This window comes from Chelmon rostratus, chromosome 8 (assembly GCF_017976325.1).
Source record: "Chelmon rostratus isolate fCheRos1 chromosome 8, fCheRos1.pri, whole genome shotgun sequence".
NCBI lineage: Eukaryota > Metazoa > Chordata > Actinopteri > Chaetodontiformes > Chaetodontidae > Chelmon > Chelmon rostratus.
The window spans coordinates 14,169,823-14,194,757 of record NC_055665.1 but is presented as its reverse complement, the minus strand read 5'-3'; the positions used below and the strand labels follow the sequence as shown (position 1 = coordinate 14,194,757).

Genomic DNA, 24,935 nt, shown 5'->3' with positions numbered 1-24,935 from the left:
TTTCCATTCATTTGAAACCAGAAAACAATATAATTAGCAATCAGGCCTCTCAAACCACAGTTAGCTCCTAATTATCATATTATTATCATTTAAGGTCTCAACAAGTAATATACTGAGTGGTTTTGTGCTGATGCTGTTCTGTTTCTATCCACGTGGTGGCAGCAAACGCATCATAATTAAGTGGGTTATGAACCGAATAAACAAACTACAACAGCAATAATGTAAGTGAACTATATAACGTTTATTAAAATATATAAAAGACAAAATACATATATGCATAATTATATCCATGGTGAAATATGCATATACAGTATTATAATTATACAGTAAAATGTGTTTACATATATAGATTTTTTTATACATATAGCGAGATATTTTTGCATTAAAACTGGCAGTGGTGATTTCATATACTCCCCCCCACACACACAAACAGGAAACCCCTCAGTCCACATCACATCAGGCCTCCCAGAGGAAGGAGCCTCTGTGAAAAGCTTGAGAGCAGCAGCACCTTTACACCTGAGATCCATGTTTTGAAAAGGTCTCACACAGAACAACACACCTATTCTTGACACATAGCTTCCAGGGACTTCAGCCAACAGCATCAGGAGGGAAAGGATGTTACATCAAAAGTCCTCTGATCTGCTCCTTTATGGCATCTGTACCCTTGCAGAACATGGGTAACGATCGCAGCAGTCCCAGCAGAGAATCTACAAAAACTTCTAAACTGTGCCACACATCTTTTGTTATTACATAATAACTTCAGAAAAACATCCTTTCGGTCCAATATCATCTGCCATCACACTACACGATTCCTCAATACATCTAATCTCAGGATAGATCTGTATAGCTTGCAAGAGGAGAATGAAAAGACCCTGGACAGAGCGTGAGAAACTCCTGTGGGATGGTGTTAAGTCCTTCAGACTGGTGTGGTTGGTCGTGGTTGGTCCTGTACAGTTTCAGTCACTGCACACTGAAGGCGGTCATGTCTGATGGTAATGATGGTAGTGATGGTGGTGGTGGTGTTCGTGGTGATGGTGGTGTTCGTGGCGCTGGACCACAGGAACCACAAACCCTGGACTCCCAGGTGGGCCGGACGCCTGCTCTCTCTCCAGGCTTGGCAGTACAGAGGGCACAGGGGGTTGCTGCTGGGGGTGGGACTGAGGGGACAGCGGGGTTTTGGATGGGGACATGGCCTCTCGGGCTTTTGCTCTTAGCCGTTTGCTGTGACTGTATTGCAAAGGGTGCTGATGGTGGCCGGAGGACTGGGTTTGGTGTGGCAAGTGGTACACATCCTGACCTCCGTGTCCTGCTGCGCTCCCACTGTGCAGCATGGTTTGCAGAGGCGGGTGGTAGCCATGACATTTAGTGGATTTGCCACCTCCGCTGCCCCCGTTATTCCCTCCACCTCCCTTGTAGGTTCCCTTGGGGGATTTGAGGAATTGTGCACCCTTGCTTCGAGACTCTGTAGGGTTATAGCTATCGCTGATGACCTGTGAGCGCCGCTGGTTAACAACTTGGGTTTCTGGTTCCTGGGAGCGGGAGCGGCTCTGGCTCTGGGAGCTCCGACCATGAGCCTCCTGAGGTGGGAAGGGAGGTGTGGTTCCTGAAAGACAGACAAGAGACACAGGGTCAGCAGTTTACATGTGTTCTGAACTGCTGTTTCCGCTCTGCATCTGCACAGTCAACTTTCAACCTGCCACTGTAATATAATACTGCATATCTGAGTCTAGAAGCAGGCTGTAACAGAAGAAAAAGACACTTACCTTCAAATCTGGAGGTGTAGTTCTCTATACCAGCCAGGTCCAGGTAGTGATTCCTTCTTTCTGTGTTCTCATCCACACAGTAATGCTGACCCTCAGCAGCTGGCATCTCATTGCTTTGCCCCCTGCTGCTAAAAATGTGCAAAACCCTCACGATTAGTGGACAAATGAGAACACTAAATACACAACTATTATGATGATACACACAAGGATCAGCATCTGAGCACAGTATACTTGATGTGTACTAACCTGATGTAGGACGACAGCCGCTTGTCAGCTGAACGCCCCTCTTCCTGGTGACAGCGATCTGAAGAGGAGAAGTACAGGAACTCAGACCAGGAAAAAGCAACATCAGGCTTGCAGACTGAAACACTCAGTGGCTGTTTTTTTCACATTCTGCACTATTACAGTTTGCCACTTTTGCTGTTTTGCGCAAGCTAAACCAGTTAAGCCCTCAGAGGAAATGCATGAAGTTACCAAATTGACAATTAAGATAAGGTAATAAATCCTGTCTGAGGTGTGATGCTGTCTTCGTTGTCATGTACCTGCTCCTGTTTCTCGTCTGTGGCACCTGGGCTCTGGAGTGACCGTCAGTTTGACACGCAGAGTCTTGCTCTTATTATGGCAGGAGTGGTTCACAGAGGCGTCCACCACATCATAGATGGTGTGCATCAGACTGGACATGTCCTATAGTGACAGATAAAACACACTTAGGACAGTCTGTCGTCCTACCTTTGACAAAATAACACTTGAAAGGGACAAACTATCAAGATTAAGAAGAAATAGTACATCAAGGACCACAGAACAGCACGACAGAGAAAGGAATGACAACACACACACACACACACACACACACACACACACCTCTTTTGTAACTTTCCCACTGTTGTCAAAGTCATAAAGAGTGAAGATCCACTCCTGGCGGTTGTCATCCTCCACAGAAACGTCACACTCCAAGTCCTGTGGATAAGAGCAAGTACTTAATAATACTTACTACACATAGACAGTTTAAATCTACAACTTTTTTCCAGTCGTGAGTAAAGCAATAGTACTTCTATGTCAAAGACAAAACACAGCAGTGTTTGTGACAACAGGGGGCAGCAACGTGCGTGTTGCGTGTTTCAGTGTTGTTTTCCTTCATTCTTCATGGGAATTTACTGTTAACAAGAGGGATTCTTGACACTGTCCCCTCTGATCACATCAAATCAAGCCTTGCATGAATCAGCACACACTTTATCAACAGGTACGTTTAAAGGCAGCCATCCCCTGCAAAAAAGTGTTGGGCTCTTAAAAAAAAAAAAGAGCAACAGAGCAGAGGCCGACTGAAATTCTGGTTTCCAACAAGTAAACAGATCACGAATCAGTTGCCTTTGCACTGTGTTGGGGTGCAAAGAGAAAAAAGAGAGGGTGGTGGACCCTACCACGACCTCGTCTTTTTACCGTCCTCCAGGAAAAATGCAACCACTATTCTCAGTAACAACTTTTTGGCAGGAACTTTGATTCAGATGTATCTAGTAACACGGCCATAATTGGAAAAATAAACATCTGGAATATAGGCCCTGCTGCAGGCATGGTGGAGAGCCGACACTGTGCGAAAGGCCGTGAGCATTTACAAGGGAGGAGACCCCAGGGAGAGAGGCAGCCCTTTATGGTTCTATAATATCTCCTCAGCTCACATAACCAGGAGTGAGTACCACAGGGCAGATCTAAGCACTTCATTAAAACACACAAGTATCAACATTACAATCTATTTATTCTATTTATTGCTCCCTAAATTCAATCAGGATACGGTCTGGGGCAGTGTCAACAAATAGACAGATGTTCTGTGCACAGGGTGAACGCACACAGCTGAGGCCAGGACAGAGCTTACCCACCATGCATTAATTTCTAGCCTGTGTCTAAATCCTTTTCACAAAACAATTTCAACCCTCAGTTCTCTTCCGTCTTCGGTTCAGAGAGACCTTTTCTGACCCCCAAAAAATCCTGGCACTGATTTCATTTATTATTAGCTCGTGCTGTATACCGCTTGAACCTATTCCACCATCCCTCAAGTATTTTTAATCATGTTTGATTCTTATTATGCTGGATGTATAACATAATCATGTTTACCTCCTATTAACTTTGATCTGTCCGGATTTAACATTGCAAGAAAAATATAGCATTTCAAATTCCGAATACGTTGGGACACTGTGTAAAACGTAAATAAAAACAGAATGCAATCATTTGCAAATCCTTTTCAACTTATACTCAATTGATTACTGTACAAAGACAAGATATTTAATATTCAAACTGCTAAACTTTATTGTTTTCTATAAATATACACTCATTCTCAATTTGATGTCTGGAACACGTTACAGAAAAGTTGGAACAGAGGCCTGTTTACCACAGTGTTACATCACCTTTTCTTTTAACAACACTCAGTGAGCATTTGGGAACCGAGGACACAAATTTTTGAAGTTTTGAAGGTGAATTTTTTTCTGTTCTTGCTTTATATGATGAGACTTCAGTCTTCTGAATCTTTTGATGAACAAACAGCTTTTAGGAATCAGGGTTGTACTGTTACTGGAAACTAAACCACATTACTGCATTGCATTATTTTAGGGTATTATATCTGCTTACGTCCAGACTGATGCGTTTCTTCCCGGTAGCTTTGGTCGCATCTCTCAGTATTTCACGCTCTCCATCCTCCGAGTGCAGGTACTGCAAGTAGCTTTCACAGCCCTCAGCCTTCTCTGGAGGAAGAACCACTGTCAACACAAGACGACACATTTCAGACACAAAATCACTGATTCTCACGCAGAAATATGGTGACATTTTGAGCAGTTCAGTTGAGAAAATCTCACAAATATATATAATATCTTGATTTTGACCTTTTATTGTCCAAACTATGATTACAGAAGAGATTTCAGAGAGATTTTTAAACATGCAAGAGATGGTCAGGTGTGGCTCTTTATAGTTGATTTGTACTGGGTATTATTGTGGTCTGCATATCTGAATTTGGCCACTAGGTTAAAAATCACTGCACAGCTCATTACCATCCCTGGTTCATTTAGTTCGGTAAGATCTGACGAAAGAATGGTAATAACCCAGAATGTCTGCCATGCACACTTTGCACAATAAAGATCAAATCAGAATCACCTTTTTTGGTGGATATATAAGAAAATCATCAAGGACCAGCAACATAAATAAAAGTCCATATACAAGTATTTTAAGTTGTTAACAATACAAACAGTGCAAAGAAATAAATCTGAATGACGATGCATGTCTATATTCATTATATACAATACAATTCAATCTGTAAACTAATAAAGCAAAAAAAAAAAATACGATGATGATGAAACTAAACACTATAATCAGAGAAGAAATCATCAATCTTTTCTTCATCAATCATCATGCTGACTGAACATGGAAGTATCATGATATAATAAATGCATACAGTGATATTATACAGATCTATGTATGCCAGGTTTCAGGTTGTATTGTTTTTGGAATCATACATACTAAACACATGCACATGCTCATCTATCCTGCAACGTTAGACCTGTTTTCTGTGGCCTAAAATGTTCAGTGATTGTTGTAGCTTGAAGCTTATCAGTGAGCAAGAAGATATCCTTCTCAACCTACCCTCTAGGGGACAGTGTTGATCTGTGAATTGTCCTTCCTTCAGCTCGCCATTTGGAAACTCCTGGGACAAGGAAAGAAATGAAGAGGGGGGGGGTTGTAGTCAGAGATGTAAGTGAATCTACAGTTCAGACCACAGACACAGAGAAAACAAACAGTTCCAGCTAAAGCATTTCCTACTCAGATGAGAGGGAGAGGGCTGGAGGCTCCGGCGTGGCCAAACACTTTGAACATCTGCACGCTTATTGTGTTTCACTGTCTGGGACATGGCAAGCGCGGCCACAGCCAAGCTTTCAAGATTCCTCCAAGCCCTTCAAACAGACTCCTCGCATCCATCAAAATCCCCATAATGCACTTCATCATCTGAGCTCTCTCTCTCGCTCTCTCTCAGCCAACCTGCTTATTCTCACCCCGCCTGACAAGGAACCCAGTGAGGAGAGTTTGATGGAAGACACGCAGAGTTTAGGAAAAGATTTTGTTTTATTTCATCACTGAAAACTTGACTCTTAGAAGTTTAGGTTTATGCAAAGCGAAGCCCGCAATGAGCTCGCAGCAGCATTCGTGTATTTATTTTCAATGGAGAATAATTGCCAGATGGAAATTTTCATGCAGATAGGATGGGGCTGATTAAATACACAACTCCATGGCCATAAAACAAAAGCAGGACAAAGGGGTGGAAGGGGGGAAAAGCTCCCCTGTCATATGTGAATAATCTATAATAATACTGAATAAAACAGAACCACTATGTATTCATAACCATCCCACACATGTGCTAATGCAGAGGCACACAGAGGCAAAGGCAACAGGGTCTCACTGGTCTCTCTCTCTCTCTCTCTCTCTCTCTCTCTCTCTCACACACACACACACACACACACACACACACACACACACACACACACACACACACACACATGCACACAGCCATTCCTTAATTACAACTGGATTGTGGAAACAATGAAAATTAAGTGCAGCACAGGCCCTAAACCACAAGTATTTAAACAACAAATGATTCATCTTATTTACGTCATTCTCAGTCCTCTAAGCTGCTCCACACACACTTTGAAATAAAATCTCACCAGATTGAATCAAGGAGGCCCACTGAAACGAGACAAATAAAAAACAGATAGATGCTAGAAAACAAAAGAACTCCATGTACCTTCAACAGAGCCGAGGCTCAAGCGAGAGTCTGAACATCTGCATGCGTTTAGGTGAATGAGCCCCCCTTCCCCTTCCCCTCTCTCTCTCAGAGTAATGACAGCGCCCGGGCCTGTGGTTCCATTTAACAATCTCAGAGCCCGTCATTATTCCTCACTTCAGAGGATGATACCTCCAGCCTGTAATCTGGCCCTGACCTTCACCGCTGAGGGAGGGGAGCGGGTTGAGTGTCAGGGTCAAGACTCGGACACCCCCCTGTAAATTGGCCACCGGAGACATTGAGAGAAAACAGCAGAGGGAAACAGGAGAGGTGCAGGAAGTAAGCGGGAGGAGTAAAAACGGCAGAAAGTAGTAGAGGAAAGAGGGCCCAAATGAGGAAAGGAAAGATAAGAGGAACAAAGGCGGGAGAAGAGAGAAGCAGATATGAGTAGAAGCAGAGGAGGATGTGGTTTTCTAAAGGGGAGATATGGCCTATCTATTGCTTACTTCACTCCTTGTGAGCTCAGTGGGAGAGGTGGAGGTGGGTTTTTTACAGACTCTGGAAGGCTTGTGGGAAAGGTGGGGACAACTGGTACCGTCCCCTGGGCCCCAAACAAGCAGCAGTCTTTAATCACCAAATACACATGCTAGAAACCAGACGAGTCTATGTGCATCCCTGCACAAAAACACACACACACACACAGTTTCCATCTTTTGTGGTTTCTGCAGCCAAGTTGTTGTTTCCTTTCTGCACAGGATGCTTTTATCTCTCCGCTTTGTACCGCAGTCCCTTAATGAAGGGCAGTATGTAAGGAAGAAGAAGGAGTTCACACACACTGTTCTGCAGCTCAGAGGAGCATCAAAGACAACCACTAAGTCTTTCTCATCCTCATTTCCCATGAGGGTGCAGTGCAAGGTATAAGCACCTCTAAATGAAAGACGTTAAATATAATGAAACAAATCAATCAACTAACTGCCAAAAGCGAATCTCGCCTCTAATTAAAATCCAGATATCAGGAGACGTCTTGCTGAGTGCACAAGGAGGGGACCAGCAGGGCTTGTGTTGAACACATGGTTCTCCACCCACCTCCACCACCGCCGCCACCAGCTCCACGCTCATTACATCCATCGGGGGAGCTAATGAGAGAGCAGGCTGGGTCTGACCGCAGTCTGCAGTTTAACATCTAAACACATGGCATCTCCATCCACATCGCCCACGGTGTCGGGCTCTCAAATCTGCCCACCACATGTGTAATTAACTGCTTTCTGGCATCTCGCAGCTCTCATTCTTTCACTATCAGATCACAAACTGCTCTGTAGGCAACGCAAATGAGGTAGCATTTTGGAGCAAAGTGCTCCTCGTTTTGGGCCAGTGGCGTACACCTGAAACCCGCGGTGCACACATCTACGCACTGCGCGACGTTATGCACAAGGGGCAGACGGAAAAGCGCATGTGTGGGACAGACGCTTCAACAGCGCTGACAAGGAGCTGTATCAGATCTCAGCTGTCTTAAAAAACAGTGCATTGGAAATATGCGCTGACAGGGTTCCATGTAAACAGGTTCTGTCTCCCAGATGCCTTGACATGAGAGACAGACAGAGAGGTGTGTGATGTTTGTTCCTGTTTAATGCAGCAGTTCTGCCAAGCTTCCCTAAAGCCTCTGCCTACTGCCAGACTTTTATGTGGGATAGGGTAACCAGGGGAAGCTTTCATAGCTCCCTACCAGGTGACATCAGACATCCCCCAGCAGTCTCTCCCTCTCTGCCTGCCTGCCACCCATCCTCCCGCTGGAAAACACTGCACATCTTTGTTTTCACCCCCCAGTCGCAACCCCTAAATACAAGTATGCGCTCTTCTTGAAGACCATTCTTCAAACCGTACGATGCAGAACTGATTCTGAAAATCACAGCTTCAAAAACAGGGGAGGCTAACATGGAGATTGTTTACACAGTTCCTCTGGCCTCGGGGTACAAAATATGGCAACTTGATCAGATGTCGGGATGCGTATCCAAGTACAAACATATGTTGGAAAAAGTACAAAAACAGGATACGGTGTGGATGCTCTTCCATATAATTTTGAAGCTATGTGGTTTTCTGAAATAGTTCAGATAGTTTATTTCATAAGTCGGAATTAGTTTACAGATTACTCTGTCTCTCCTTTTAAACCACATCAAAACTCTCACTTAGTATTTCCTTAATTGATGCAAAGAGTGTCTTGGGAGCAGCTACCACCGTGAGTTCTACAGGACGTACACAGTTTCTAGAAGTCACCTTGAACTGACACTTAGGAGGGCACCACAGGAAAGCCTTGATGACCACCAGCTGACCAGCACTCCTGCTTTCACTGGCCATTAATTGGGGATGATTGTGGGGTTCCCCAGTCATGGATATGAGGATTGAGTAGTATCAACATAAAGAAAGGAACACCAGTTCGTAAACAAACTGCATACTCTTCACCGCAGAATGAAACTGGAGAGGGAGTGGGGCCATTGAGAAATAAAAGCCCTCCATTCCAGTAGAAACCAACCTGGCCTTGACTCAAAACCAGATGTGAGTGGTTTTACTGAAGAGAGGCAGAGCAACAGAGAGGAAGATGAGGGGTGGAGAGAAGGGGAAGGGGCTGAAAATATGGGGAGCTAAAGAGAGGAGGCCAGTTGCACAACTTCTGTCTCTTCTCATGCAAGACAGTAAAAGAACAATATGTTGGTCTCTTGACGGCTGAACAGAAACCTCTCTCTCCCTTTGGTTCATCGGGCCTCAGCTTTCAGTCCAAGTCAGGGTAATTATGGTGCTCGAACAGAGCAGATTGGCTCCAGCTAGTATTGAGTAGCAATATTAAAACAAACAGTGCTGCATATACTGCTGGATTTGAGTTAGCCTGCATAATAACGTTCATCATGATCACAAAATAAACACGAGCTAAAAGCGAGTTTTTATTTCTAACTGACTGAGTCAAGGACCCTCAAAAAGGGTTTTCAGCATTTTCAAGTTAAGCCTCAAAAACCAGAACCTCACCTTTTCTTTGCTTGTCATTGCTAGACAGCTAAAACATGCCTTTGTCCACTAATCAAGGTATTTTATCTATGTATGAGGGTGTCGTGACATGTCTTTCTATGAATGGAAATGAGATCAGCGCAGAATGCCATCCTGTCATCTGGACTGGCCCCATGTGGCCAAGATGGCCCAGATATGGCTCTTTCAGGGTAGCAGGGCTCTCTCTGAGGTCAAACAGGAGGCAAGACCTCTCCCTTGGCAGGACATGAATCACTGGGGCGAAGTCTCTTCAGTCCTAGTATAACAACAGCTGTGGGGGGAGATGAGCATGCTTGCCCGTCTATGTAAGAGCAGCACGTAAACCACTGAAAGTCACCCGCTCCCCTTCAATCAGGAGAGACCATCTCCTAAACTCTGCACGCCCCTCCAGTCCACTCCTCACCCTGTCGCTGATCTTTCTCTCGCTTTGATTATGACCTGCTGCGTGGCATAAACAAAGATTAGCATCACCGGCTGACCACCCTGCATCTGTCACCGGTGCTGTAATCAGCTCGCCTTCATTAAAGCGGACTTTGATAGGAGTCTGATGTAATGGCGTTCCCTCCTCTCAGCTGTCACACAGGCAGCTACTGTACTGTACTGGACACGATGTGCTTCATACCAGGGACTGGAATCGCAAATGTGAATCTGGGTTAAGCAAATGTATATTAAATAGAGGTTGCAGATCACAACACCGTTAATGTATTTTAGTAGTTACAGGAAAGAGAACAACACAAAGGGCCTCTCATGATTCACTGTATACAAAAAAAAAAAAAAAAACTGAAGTAAAGCTTCAAATGCGGTGCCACACACATTATGACCACACAGCAGAGAGCATGTTGCTTTAATTCAGAGGTAACGGGGCTTGCTGGTGTAATGCAAAAGCCTCTGCATGGACTTTTATATGACCAATGGCATGTGTTATATGCACTGGAACGTTTAATGATGTGCTCGAACAAAAGTTTAGTGAAATGGGTTCTTTTGACAGTCCGAGGAGACGCTGGCTGTTTGGACTTGGATGTTTTTGCTTAAAAGTTTCAACTCCAGGGTCCACGTCTCAAGTATGGAATGGTTATTAAGACTGAAAACTAACTTAGGTTACATAACTGCAACTAACAATTATTTTCAATATCAACTCTATCAGTTTTTCAATTGATTGATTAAACATTCAGTCTAGAAAATGCCAGGCCTGTCACAATTTCCTAGTGCACAAGGTGACTTTTTTTTTTTGCCTAACAGTCAAAAACCTGCATGTATTCACTTAACAGTAATTAAACAGAGAAAAGTGACAAGTCCTCACATGTGAGAAGCTGTAACCAGCAAATGTTTTGGCAAATATGCTTAACAAATTGTTTTAACTGTAAGTTTTCCTTCAAACAACTAAACTCAAATCAACTAATATATATATATATATATATATATATATATATATATATATATATATATATAAAATCATTTCATGCCAAAAGAAAAAAAAAGTGCACAGAAACTAGACGGGCCATACACGGTCCAGATTTCAAACAGGCACTCACAACCTGACAAACAAGAAAGAAGCGAGTGCACAAGGCGACGGCATATCAAAGCGAGTGTGGGACAGGCGGTTAGACTCAAACAGGATGTTCCTCTGTTTCTGGCCTCCATGTGAAATTCTGTAAGCTCCCGTGCAGGCCCCTGGCTCTTAAGCCCGGCCAATGGGGAGCGCGCCCAGGCCGATAAAGCTGAGGGGATTTGTTCCACATTCCACAGGCCCTTTAAACAACACACTGGATCTGAGAATGCCAGGTTGTGGGTGAGGTGGCTGCAACGCCAATCCCATTATGGTCCAACGCGACTCCACCTCTCACGCAGTCATGTCTCACCCTCCACAAGTGTCCTGCTGAGCAGCATTTGAGAGCAATCAGCTGCAATCGTCCCACGTAGCCAGGGGTTTAGTATAAATCAGCTCTTCAAACTGATTGTCTGTCGGTTACAGCCAACGAGGCTTTGTGAGCGCCTCGTCCTCTTCCGCTGGGTGAAAACCATTTCAACACAATCACTCTCACCTGCAAGGGCGCTTTTTGTGTACTGCAGTTAGTGTCAGGTTGCAGCTGTCTGTCTAGTATTGAAATGTCAGTTATAATTGCTCTCACCTGTGAGATAACCACCACCGCCAGTGTTTTCACTGCTCGTTTTGTTAAGCTGCAAAGGATTTGAGTCACGGCTTTGAAAAGCAGGCCTGGCAGTTCATAGGGGCGAGGCTCTGTGGTTGGAGGCTGGTGGAGCTACAGGCGTTATAGTGCTCCTGTGGGTGACTGAGAAATGTAAACAAGCCATGTTGGGGAGGGACAGCTGCAGAGGAGCAACATCACTGCCCAAGCTTTACATGGAGAGTGGTTCCCAACCTTTTTTGTGTGATGTAACCCCATGGTGTTGTCAGATGAAGCACCTCTTCATTAACACCACCTGTCATGTTACAGATACACTAGCAGAAATGCATTAAAACTGTTTTTTATCAAATAAACAGCTGAAATAGCTTGCTAAAATCATTTATCCATTACTTTTAACAATTTTAACTGTTTGTCCATACAGCTAGTTAACTATTTAAACTGTTTGCTAATGTTCATTATTCATCACTTTTTGCTGCAACTGTTTATCCATTAGCTTACTTTTAGCTTATTTTAGAGGACAGTTTTTCTCATTACGTTTAGCAACTTGCAATGCATACTTGATACAGGACATCAGTCAATCAGGGGAACTTGACATCCCAGTACTATTTGTATCAATAATGCAATACCATACGTGCTTTTGGCCTGTGTCCAAACATTAATCTCAGGTTAGGCCCTCCAAGGGAAAAGTTTGGGCACCTCTGATCTAATCCATGACAACTTTTTGGCTGCTCACTTAAATCTGGGGCACTCCTGCTGCTAAAGGTTAGTGGGCTGGTGGATGAGGTGCCTGCTGTTTCCCTGAACATGTCTTCCGTCAGGATAAGAACAGGTTCAGGGTCAAAACCACTGTTCTTCAGTCCACTAGTTACTGCTCCCTTTGGGTAACTTACACAGAGAAGTACCGATCCATGTGACTGACCACGATAAGAGGAGCTTCGGCTGCTGTGACCAATCAGCTAGTAATGTAGCATGAACTTTCCACACATCCATCTGGGAGGCACATTGCGCAAAGAGAGACGAACGGCTCTTGTACTATACTATTATTTCATTCAGTCTTCAGAGGGAATCAATCAGGCTCGCCGGTCAGAGACAGCCAAAACACAGAGTTCAGTGCAGTAGGATGCAACAAATAACCAAGGTAGACAAGCAAGCACACAGGCAGGGCCCCTAATAACTCATCTGCTATAGCCTAACTATTCCCACTGACTCTTGCCAAACCTCAGGTCCTAGGAGACACCACTTGTTTGCATAATTGGTACCTTTCCTCCTTACTATGGAATATTTAAGGCTTGGAGCCACTCTGCCAACATTGTTTGGGCAAAAAATGTGTTGGTTTTTTGCAGACTCCTGCACAGTTCCTGACACTAAATATCTTAAATCTGACATGCAGAAAAAAATAACCGCTGCATATTCAAAGTGGCTGCTCCTCTTTTAGCGCCTGACTCGCTCTGTGTTGTTGTGTAACTCTCTCTGACTGTCCAGTGCCGCTGTCTCCTCCAGCCAGTAAGGATTGCCAGTCTCAAAGACCACAAGAATTCTTGACACTGCAAGAACAGGCTTAATTCCAAGCTGTGAAGTTCCTCACAGGCCTGGAACTGGACAGGGGGTCATCCCAGGGTCAACACCAAGTGTTTTCCTAAGGATTCCTAAAAATACACTCCTGCTGGGCTCAGGAAGCAGAGGAGACTCCACGATCCTGAGATGATGTGAAGGAAACCTGGATATGTGAAATGGATCATTGCTGAAGGGCCACTGGCTGTAATGATTTGGCACATGAGACACAACTTCCCATGAAAAATGGGACAAAGTTGAAAGCTGAAGAGGAACAGATGAGATGTAGAAAAACAGTAAAAAAAGTAGCACATGGGCCAATTACTGATGCACCAACATCATGCAAAGCTCATTCATATTTCTGTTGAATTATTCTCAAAGAAAATTACTGGTCAAAAAAATAAAAAGGATGTGAGGGTATGCGTATGATGAATTACTTTTGAAAACGTTGCTGCAAGACAAGAATTTTAAAGCCTCGTGGTGCAAACCATGAATTACAATTTTTAATTGTGACACATCGCAGAGACAAGCCAAGTGAAGATGCTGAGGCCAGAGTCTGCGAGACTGCAACATCTGTGCTTCTCCCTTTTGGACCGAAGCTGCCATGTGTGCACGTTAGTGACCTGACAGACCAGTCGTGTGTGTCTGAAACACTGTTCCCCAGTGTGAAATTCTGCAACGTAATTCATCCATGGCACAAGCAGAGATCAAAAGGCGGTGCAGAGGGCAGCTCGGCAGAGAGCACAGAGCGCTGCTACTTTCACAGGCATAATTACTGGAAACCGTGGCTGTGGGGCTATATGAAGTGAGTATGAGTGCTTAAACATGGGCTGCATTAGCTTAGCTTGACTTGTATATCCTTATCTTATCTCAGGTGTAAAGCTACAACACTGATGGAGTCGTGCTCTCAATCACACAACAAGTCTGGAGGCGGTCCACTTAAAAGCACTAAGTGTGACTCTCAGTGTTTGATAAAAGTCCTTGAAAGACAATTCACGCTTCAAAAAGCAGAAGGGGCCGATGTGCAACATCGCCTTAAACGCTATGAGATAATCAGGTGTCGCAGGATGGAGAAGTTCTCAAAGCCGAGCATGTGACGCTGTGGGTCAAAGTTCAGATATTCTGATACACTGGCATTCTTGAAGTGATAGGATCAGTCAGCCCCTATCAACACAAAGAGGTAGCTGCTGGTTATAGAGAAAGACCGTGCAGAGCTACCATGGCTGAGAACTTTGCTGCGTTCATTTAAAGGCAAATCTGCTGCCTGAAATTTTCACTGTCACTGTTTGTACCACCAGCTTTCAAAAGTAGAGTAATGGCTTTTTTTGTTCTTTTTAAATACATTTTGGTACACTGTAAGTTGAGGTTTTTTTTTTTGGAAAACATGGAAGGTCAGGTTAGCAGCAATACCATGAAATAAAATCCTGATTTAGAAGAGTGTGTTTTCTTTGTGAAGCACCTCCTCTGAGCAGATGGTGTGTCTGAAAGGCTCTCAGTGAGGGGGGCAGGCATCTCAAGGAGAACTGCTGTTTATTTGAAATGAGCCTTTAGGTAAACAAGTTGCATGGCAGACAGGGCCAGGTCAGCTTTTGAAGTGGACAGGGCTCAGGAAAGGAACGGGTGGGGGAAGAAAAGAAGGCTGCCTTCAGAGGAAATGAGAACAGTGGCCTCTTTCAGCACTGTTTCATCCTCTCCCTCCCTTTCTGTCACATATAGAAAGAGCACAAAAGGTGGTTGGGTGTAGAAATACACAGAGACAGACTGCAAGAGCCGCTGAATTCTTATTTCTTCTGAACATATACGTAGAATCCTTCTTTTCCCAAATTAAATTCCCCTGAAAAATTACCACCCATGACAAAAATAAACCACTTCCTCTCAATGGAGACCCATTGAGGGGTTTGATGACGGGAACAGGTTTGTGTAACAAAAGCTAGTTTGCAGCCATTCCCCATTGGAACGGAGTCTGATGTGCAGAAGGAGGGCCAGGCCTGTACTGTCTGCAGAGCCTGGATCCAAGCTTTGAAGCTGCTGGTGTGTTTCAACAGCTAACCACTTTCAGATGGGACTGTGTCGTTTTATGAGCTGAGTAACAGCGATACCTACACATGTGCAGGCTTGGGGTCCCGGAGAGGGGGAGGCTCAGCTCAGAGCAGAGAGAAAGATGCCTAACTCCTCGGGGGTCTGGGTTTGGGTCTGTTGATAAATCTCGTGCTATGGCATTCTGTGTATGAAATTGGAAGACAGGAAGATGGATATTGTGTAAAGTCTATTCACCTCTGAGGCTCTGCTATAAATTCCAAATCTTTTTCAAGGTTCTTGAACATCAAATGAACTTAAGGCACCGGCTCCTCGTGGAAGAAACACTTCAAATCATGGCACTGCTCTTAAATCTCACCAGAGACACCTGAAGTGTATGAGCACAACACCCTTGCAGAGTGCTTGATCTATATGCAAATAAAACCACTGCATCAGACACCACAGAGCATCACAACAAGTAACAATGCCAGTAGCACTGAGGGCCCTCCACTGGGCTGCTTTTTTTTTTTTTTTTAAGCATACAGGAAGCTGGGGTTTGTGGTGGGTGGTGTTGCACTCTCTGGTCTCAAACCTAGCAGGGCGTCAGGTTCAGGAATGTGGAGGAAGGATGAAGTTTCGAAGCATTCAGGGGAGACTCCAAAGGCTTTTTTTTTAAGGACACAGAAAGTGAATTTTATTTACCAAAGGGTCAAAGGAGATACAAAAGGCATCGCAACATGAGGAGTGTTGAAGAGCAGTTCAAATGCACCCACGTTTTACATACATTTTAGGGATTAATTTTGCTCTGGCGTCGCTGGCCCTATTCTATTCTGTCTGTTCTTTTTACTCTCATATGAACAACAGAAGTCATTCATAGCTGCTATTGTGCTGCACACTTAGTTTCCCCCGTGCTTGGGTTGTGGAATATATGTCAGGTCAGCATCTGACCTTCGTGGAGACAATCTCAAGTTTCCACTGGTTGAATTCATAGGAAAACAAACTTGTGTCCGAAAGAGGAATCCCCTGTCCTCTTCAAACAAACACGCTAAAACCTCAGTATCCCTTTCAGTCTGCAAATATTTAAAGCGACAAAATATTGAGCAGAATACATCTGCAGTGCCTCTTCCAATGATGTTGAAGTTATACATTTAGCCTGAAGCTTCCTGTGTCCTCCCCAAGCTCCTCACATGAAATATACTCACCGAATATGTAATTTAAACAATGTAATCAATTAAAAATGGCTGCAATGACAGCATATAATAACACCACCAACAATCATAACTGAAAAAATATGATATTCCCCTGGCTGCTCTAAGGCTTGCGAAATGAAGTCCGCTTGGAAAAGAGCTAAGGCTTTCTAAGGGGGAACAGGGGTTTATGTGGAAACATACCTTACACACTAAAATGTAATAACCTTTGAGTCTCACGGTGTTTTACTTGGCTGGGGAAGCATGAGATCAAACACAGACTTGGATCCAGCAGCCTTTGCCAAAAATGTCAGTGCTAAGCACTGGGCTCCAGCTTCAGGTATTTTCTTTCCCCTGGCAGGGAGCGAGAGCAAAGACACAGACCAGTGTTAACCCTCGGCGGGGCTTGCCCCAAGCATCCACCAGCACGCTAACCGATGAAGGGGAAGTGAGGTCTCCCTGCTGTCATCGGTGACCATGCACATCTGGGTCATGTAGTGTCACTGAACACCTGGTATGGGCTCCATTCAGGAAGTTGAAATATGCACGTACGACTGCATGCTTGATGACTCGCAGCAACCCGGCCCCGTGAAGCTACACCGATCTCTCTGAAGCGCACAAACAGATATCTCATAAATATCATGAAAAGCGGTGACTTCAAAGCGCCGAAGACGGGGCTGAGATAAGAGCTCCAATAATGAAGGAGGTTGAGCGACTGTCATTTCTCGTCTACATACGTACTATTCTGTTTTGAGCTGAAGGAGAAATTTAAATTCTTGTGTTTACGTCATCAATCATGCTGTTGTGGTGAGACAACAGTTGTCACAATGTTGTCTACTTAAAGCCAAACGATCCAGACAACAAGCAGTAGTTACTTCTTACGTCTATGTTCATTTTTTTACACTCTCTGTGGAATTTATGATGGTCTGAGCCAATTAGCAATGTTTATGATACTAGTTAGCTAAATTTGCAATATTAATTGTGTCATATTGCTACTGCAACCTGCATTGCTGTGTGATGAGACAGACAGTAGCAGCAGCCTGTGGTGTATCAGCTGGTGGGATCTGAGGTTGCTTGCTGTCTGAAAGCATATTACAGAGGTGTTCGTTGCTCATTTGTTATCTTTGGGCAGTGTCGGTCGAGCTGTTTCCCCCCCATTTCCATTCTTAATGCTAAGCTAAGCTGCTGGCTGTAGCTTCATATTTACTGCGCAGACGTGAGAGCGGTATCAATCTACTCATCTAACGCTCAGCAAGACAGTGAGTAAGTGTATATTCCCAAATGTCAAACTATTCCGTTACAGCAACATCATGCAAGAGTTGGTATTTTTTTCAACTTGGCACCGCATACAGAGTACAATTCACTTTGACACCACCGCTGTAAATGCAAATCACGTCTTTACCTCTTCTCATAGACAGACGCACACACGCATTTGTTGACAAGCTGAAGGACTGTCAGACGCCAAAGATGCATGCCGTCTGACGGGGCAGTGTAATATTACAGGATTTTACCCAAATTACAAAAAATGACAGAGAGTTTTTGTTTTGCTGAAATGCTGCCAGCATTTTCGGCCCATTCACTGTTTGCTAAGCACATTGCACATAGTATGGTATAATATACATTGGACAGTGCAACTTCTCGTTTGGCCTCTTGCTCACTCTCCTTGGTACTCTGCTGGAGAACCAGAGAGAGCGAGGGAGGTCAGTGGGAACCGTGCCCACAGCTGAGTGCCTGTTCTCGGCTGTCCTCCCATGTCCACACACCCCTGGGTGTGAAGGCGTGGTCGCTCTCTCTTTTTCTCTTCTTAGCTTCCTCTGCCAACGTCCTCTTCAGTCCCTTTGCCTCTGCCGTGATGCGCGTACCGAGAATGCCGAGCTATTACAAGTCAGCGCACCATCAAAGTGATTCTGAGGTTGTTACCTCATGGTAAAATTCTTGCTTTAAGAGACAATGTTTAGATTACCAGCTGGGAAAAACGGGGAAACTGGCCTAAGGCTAAATGCCTCAGGTTTACTGTGTGACATGTTTGATAGCTCTTTGACTCCTCAGGATTGCCAGAGAGAGGCCGTGCTCCCTTCACGAGTGCGGGTCACAGGGGAATTAAAGTGAGCAAACTGCTTCAAAGTCCTTCAAACAGTATAAATATCCTCAGAAAAAAAAGTGTCTGCTGGCAGTGTTGTAATGTCTTTCTCCATTAGGCACAGGCCGCACAAACCACTCTTTGCCTCTCACTCAGTCATCCACTCACAAACATACAGACGGAGAGTGAGGGAGGGACTCCACCTCTGACTCACAGGCGAAGCCATGTGGTGATACGCACTGAAACACTCCGGCATGAAAGAACGGATAAAACAAGCATCTCGCGCTTGTGACGGGTGTCAGAGCCAACCAGGTGATGATGTTTACGCTGACAGAGAGGTGAATGTTTGTTCTGGACAAATGGCAACCAAGACAGACAAAAAAGCCCCCAAAGAGGGTGTGATCTGCATGTTTAACCGCTGTTAGAAGTTAATATTGAAGGTGAGATCAATGGTCACTCAACAATGCAGTGGACAGGCTCTCCATTAACGCCCCTTCCCCCACTACTTTTAAAACCCCTCAAATATCTCCCCCATGAAAAAAAACCCACCCACCTCCTCCTCCTCTTTTCCTCTTCCCCGCCACCCTCTCCCACCCCATTTCCACCACAGCCCCTCTCCCTGCTCCAGGATTTTGCTGTACAAACCAGGAACAGATGTCTGCCGGGGCCGTGCTGAAAGACCCCGCTGTTCTGGATGCCAGCCACATGCTTTTCATTCAGAGATGAAGGCTCACAGCTCGCCTTCTTGTGAAGCCAATTTCAAAAAAAAAGAAAAAAAAGAGGTGGAAAAAAACAAACTCTCCAAATGCCTTCAAGTCCCTTCAAAAGCAGTACATATATGAGCACACCTTTTTGTCTCCTCTCCACCATCTATTGCTCCCTGCTAGCACCGCATCATCTTTTTTTTTTTTTTTTTTTGGTCATTTGTGGACGTAGGAGAGGTGGAGGTGAGAAATCGTGAGATGTTTCTGGCAAGAACATTTCTTGAAAGAAGTCTTCAAGCACTCTTCAGGAGCTGCACGGCCGTATCCAGCACACGAAAAAGAAATGACCTCAGTTTGAAACTTGCGGCTGTGCGCTGAAATGTCGTTTAGGGTCGCAGCCTTAAGATTACCCAGATATCCCAGCCTCGCATCCAAATCAAATACTGCTCGCTCAAAATGAACACGGTGACGAGAAGATGTACCCGAATGCCCAGCGGCAAAATTGTCCAAACATAACATCCATTTCGAGCAGGATCGCCAAATGAGGATTTTTATATAAGGGGAAAGTCTTATTCACAGATTCCAAATGAAAGTTAAAAAAACATTCACTTGCAGTTAGTTTAGTGAGCTGCTTGGGAACTCTGCTCTTAAACTAAATTTATTATTGAGGGGTGAGTGCTATGTAACCCTCCGTAAGTCAAAATAAATTTGTGTCTCGGAGCTTTTGGCACATCATTACATCTAACCAAGCCTTTTAACTTCAAGTGTGATATTATTAACCTTTCAAAGTGGAATAATTGAGGTCTTTGTTGTGGAGTTTAGGATGTTGACACGCTCCCTCCTCACGGGCCAAGTCTGTGGGAAGTTTTGAGACAAAAGGTGGTGCTGAAAGGCTGAATTAGCCTGTCATTATTTGGGCATCCAAGCATGTCTGTCTGAAGCTCCAAAATGAAGCGCTGCGGTGGTGCGTGTGAGGGTCTGGACTGTTGATGTGTTGATGTTTCCAGAGGTGAAAAACAGTGAACCTTCACAGAGCTCTTCCACTAATGAACACAAGTTTGGATGAGTACAGGGTTCAGAGTTTTCTGCATCTTCTATATTCAATGACTGCGGGGGGATGACTAAGCCCTGGACTGCCACTTTGATCTCACCTGTAATAATTCTGCCTTACACCAGCTGCTCGGACAGGTAAGGCTTGTCTTGAACACCTGCAACAAAGTGTCAAAATCTAGGCCGGATGAGCCGAGCCACCCTGCTGAATCACGCTCTCTTTGTCCACTCAGGCCACACTTTAAGAGCCTACAGCATAACGTACTGAAGGCAGCCTACCAGCTGCAATCTTGAATCATAGTTTGCAGCAGCATCAATATTTAAAGAGGCCTTTTTATCCTTTGATCTGTTGTTATTTCTTGTTAAAGCGCGGCAGAGCATTTAGAATTTGCTGAATAGAACCGTCTGCTTTATTGAGGAGAATCACAGGTTTACACAACCTGATGTCGGGCGCGGGCTGTGTTAGCGCTTGTCCGCGACTCCTCCCCGTGGTTGTACTCCATCTCGGCCCATCCCCCAGGACAGGGGCAGGGGGATAGAGGGGTGAGGGTTCGGAGGCTCCGCTGATATCAGAGCCCTTTTATAACTCCCAGCTCTGCGCTTTGAAGTCGCAGCCAGACAGCTCAGGAATCCTACTCCCCCGTTTGACAATGAGGAGGGGGATGGTCACAGCAAAACAGCGTGTTTGGCCAATCTCCTCCTGTACCAATTCAGAGGTAAATTCAACTGTCCCTGCTGCTCATCAACCACGACTAAGTGGAAAAACTACAATATGGTGAGAGGCATATGCTAAATCACTCAGGAGGAGAAAATGTGGCTGAAATTGGCTTAAAAACTTCAAATCCTCTTTAAAAATATTATATAATTACTGCTATTTTCTATTTGACTTGGGCTTGTTTAATCTTGGTCTGAACCCCAGACATCTAAGAAGCCATAATCCATTAATTATATCTGGAAGTGTGACAATGTAATGCGATCCTAGCAGAAAATTAATTAACTGTATGGGATCAAATGTGGAAATGTGGGACTGTCTTACAGCGGAGATAAATTCTGCCTGTGTTGAAAGTCATGCTGATAGATGGGAAACTATATAGCATCAAAAGCGTCCCTGGGGACATCATCAATCTTTACATTGCAGGCACAGGCGTATTTCAAACAGCATGAACAGAGCCGTCACTGTACGCGAGCAGGCGGTCACATATGGCCTCTGCGATAAAACAGCGAGCATATATGCAACATGACTGCCATAATATCAGTTTCATTCATGATACTGTAGTATTTGGCATTTTGTACTTTGCATTAAGGCTGCAGCTTACCTATATTTTCATTATTGGTCATTTTCACATTTATCTATTATGATTTTTGCATATAACATGTCAGAAATTGTTGAAAAACACCCATTATAATTTCCCAAAGCCCAAAGAGATTTCTTCAGGTGTCTTGTTTTGTCTGCCGACAATCAAAAACCCAAAGTTGTGTCACATTAGAGAAAGAAAAGCATAAAATCTTCATGACTGAGAAGCAGGAAGAAGAAAACCTTTGGTGCTTTTGCTTCTTATCTGTTTTATCTTATCTTATCTTATGCTTCCTGCTTAATGTAGACATGTTAGTTCAGTTAAAAGTAGCATGTTCCATTTCTATTCCCCAATACAAAAAGCAATACCTTTCTGTCTCATGTACTTAAAGATATTTTACCATAAATACATGACGAGTTTATGCTGTAACAGATGTGACTGCAATTTTATAGCAATGTCCTCTCAGTCAATCTTACGTTAGTCTCAAGGAAAGCAAGAAAAGTAAAGGGCTGGTTAGTTAAAAGCTGATAGTTATCCAGCTGTGGTCTGTGAACGAGTCTCTAATGTAACCAACTAATGACGCGAAATAAATCAGGGGCATGACTTTGATAGAAGTAAGGGTGGGACCCGCCTGCTAATGAGTGTCAAGCATATGCCTTTGGTGGTTTCCCTTCAGGGGAGTGTGAAGTCAGACTCCTCTGAAGCAGAGTAAAGTTCTCTTTTAATTTGCCATGAGTGGGCGGTTTATAGCCCTGATATAATCTATAACTCTTCCACTATTACAGCCACCCACCTCACAGATTGTCGGTACCTCTGTGTGAACCTCGTGCAGTTTCTGTCTGAGAGCTCGCAGGTTCTTGTACCCCTCAAAACGACACGCTAATTGAAGTGATGTAATGTTATGCTGCAGAGGGCTGCCCACTGGGAGCTGCACTAGAATGGGAGGCATTGAGGAAAAAGACACAGCCCTGAGTCATGATGCCAGCAGCCACAAGAGCAAACTTTATATCCCTCAGTCTGTGAAACGACTACCTTTCCATCCACTCCCTGTGTGTGTGTGTGTGTATGTGTGTGTGTGTGTGTGTGCGTGTGTGTGTGTGTGCTGCTTTGCCAAGCCGTTTCACACACGAGGCTCACGGCTGTCATAACCCCATCCAATGATGCTGGCAGGGGAATAACCGCTGCAGTGTTGTGCCGCAGCCAGACATGACAGAAAAAACAACAACCTACAACTTTGCAGAGACATCAGCACGCCTTCGCACAGGCTTTGTGGATGCAGCTCGCTTCCTCTTGTGCCAAGAAGTTCTCAGCTCATCTTTGAAGCGCTTGACAGACTCGTCCCATCAGCAGATGCATGCACACACACCTGGCACACCTTTTTTTTCCCCCCAACAATAAAATTCTGATTTATGCAAAACTGTTAGACCAACCTGAATGTTGCACATACAGCATAGCAGAAAGGGTGTGATGATTATTTCTGAGAGCAGCAGCCAACATTTAACCACACAGGCAGAACAGGATTAAAGAGTCCTCTTTGCCAACATAAATCAGAGGGCTTCCTTCATTGTTATTGTATCCTAATTTTTTGTTTCACTCTTGAAAATGCTTTGAAGTCAGCGTTAAAACGTGTTTCCACACATTCCTACTGGTCGTTAAAGAGAAAACTAATTAACCTGACAGTCGTTTCATTCAACTTTAACCAAAGCAGGGAGCTTAAAGAAGATGATTTTGGTGTTGGGCTGACTGTATCTAATGAAGGAGAAGATAAACGTGAAATAGAGACGAATAAAGCCTGGTACCTGCATGCTCTTCAGCTTGTGATCCGCCGCGCTGTACCTCTCACATTCCTCCATCCCTCTCCGGAGGAAGGCGTTCACAACAAAACTGTCTCCTGAGACACGGAGAAAACACACCGATCAGAAGGTATTAATCTCAACCTATGCTTCACTAGATCATCACCATTTATACACCATAATTATACAAATTGATCTGTCCTCACCTTCAGGGTTCTCTCTGCGCTTACACGCTGTAGATCCATCGGAAACAGGGATGCAGAAAAGACAATCGTTAGTTTTTGTACGAAATCAACACAACACTGGACACGCTTTAACAATGTTGTCATTCAGCACTTTCAGCTCCAACATTTCTCACCATGTTTTGACTGAAGTTTGCCCATTCTTAAGTCCCTCTTCCCTGGATCGATAAAGGTACTGCGAAATCGGACTAGGATAATACAGTCAGCGACTCATCATGGTCACATTGTGTTTGTTTTGCGAGAAGTCCAACTTCATCCAGAGGCAGGTAATTAAACCGCGTCTTCATTGAAGCATCCGTTGTCTCCGCGCGGGAACGAGATAAATGTGCAAAAACGACGCGTGACGGAGACAGGGCACGTTCGCGGTCTGTCTCCAGGCTTCACTCCGGTCCAACTGCATGTGAGAGCGCTTTGAAGGCAGCAGAGATCACGGAGCCCGCGTCAAGGCAGACAGGACAGGCACGGTACTTCCGGATCGTCTTTTACAAAATAAAACATCAACGCTGACGGAGGCCTCGCAAGAACTTTTTAAATGATAAAACATGACGAAAATGTGGGGGCAATGTACACATTTGTAAAGCGGTTCGAATCAAACAGCAGACTTATATATAGGTTAAATAAAAAAAGATTTATACAAAAAGAATTTATACATTATTTTCATTGTTTCATGGGGGCTGCAGCAGTCATTTTCTGATGATTAATCTGAGGCAATCAATGTTTCTATTAACTACTACTGGGATCTTTCTGTGTGGAGTTTGCATGTTCTCCCTGTGCAGCGTGGGTTCTCACTGGGTTCTCCGGCTTCCTCCCACAGTCCAAAAACATGCTGAGGTTAATTGATAACTCTAAATTGTCCATAGGTGTGAATGAGCGGTGTGCGTGATTGTTTGTCTGTATATGTAGCCCTGTGGTAGGCTGGCGACCTGCCCAGGGTGTCCCCTGCCTTCGCCCGAGAGATGGCTGGGATAGGCTCCAGTCCCCCCCCATGACCCTGCAAAGGATTCAGCGGTGTATAGATAATGGATGGATGGATGGGTCTTTCAAGAGTGAACACAATTTTGCAGATGGGCCAAAGCTAAGTCTTAAACTTTTTTTTAATGGAATTTAGAAGGAAAATACTGGATTGCACTGACTGATTTGCAGGATTATAGTGAAACTCTTTGCACGATTAAGTTGTCATGCAAATATAATAGTGTCATAATCAAAGACTGCAAATGAGTCAGTGTGCTCCAGCCTTTTTTCCTTCTAAGGTTTGTTGTTCTTTATCTGAGAAGTGTCTAATTCAGTTGTGAGATGTGTGTAAAACTTTGAAAAACAGTCA

At 44.3% G+C, this 24,935-nt stretch overlaps 1 protein-coding gene across 2 annotated transcripts; it reads right to left on the bottom strand.

The window, feature by feature from the left end:
- Positions 1-256: 256 nt before the first annotated feature.
- On the bottom strand, positions 257-24,013 carry nkd2b (NKD inhibitor of WNT signaling pathway 2b). 2 transcript variants are annotated; one of them, XM_041943393.1, is made up of 10 exons: positions 23,731-24,013; positions 23,579-23,605; positions 23,379-23,470; positions 5,385-5,445; positions 4,380-4,507; positions 2,625-2,720; positions 2,306-2,447; positions 2,010-2,067; positions 1,764-1,891; positions 257-1,603 (listed from the first exon to the last, which is right to left on the bottom strand). In XM_041943393.1, the coding sequence occupies exons 1-10, from the start codon at positions 23,753-23,755 to the stop codon at positions 981-983; spliced, it is 1,380 nt and encodes a 459-aa protein (XP_041799327.1). In that variant the 5' UTR covers positions 23,756-24,013; the 3' UTR covers positions 257-980. The 2 variants fall into 2 exon arrangements, with proteins under 2 accessions (XP_041799327.1, XP_041799328.1); XM_041943394.1 differs by having other exon boundaries at positions 1,764-1,888.
- Positions 24,014-24,935: the final 922 nt, after the last annotated feature.

What these genes read in the sequence shown, in the direction of transcription:
- nkd2b (XM_041943393.1), bottom strand. Translation starts at nt 23,755, where the DNA reads ATGGGCAAACTTCAGTCAAAACATG. An exon ending in CAGACGAGAAACAGGAGCAG is followed by an intron (nt 2,068 to 2,305) that starts GTACATGACAAC and finishes TCTCCTCTTCAG; the next exon opens with ATCGCTGTCACCAGGAAGAG. An exon ending in CTACACCTCCAGATTTGAAG is followed by an intron (nt 1,604 to 1,763) that starts GTAAGTGTCTTT and finishes TCTGTCTTTCAG; the next exon opens with GAACCACACCTCCCTTCCCA.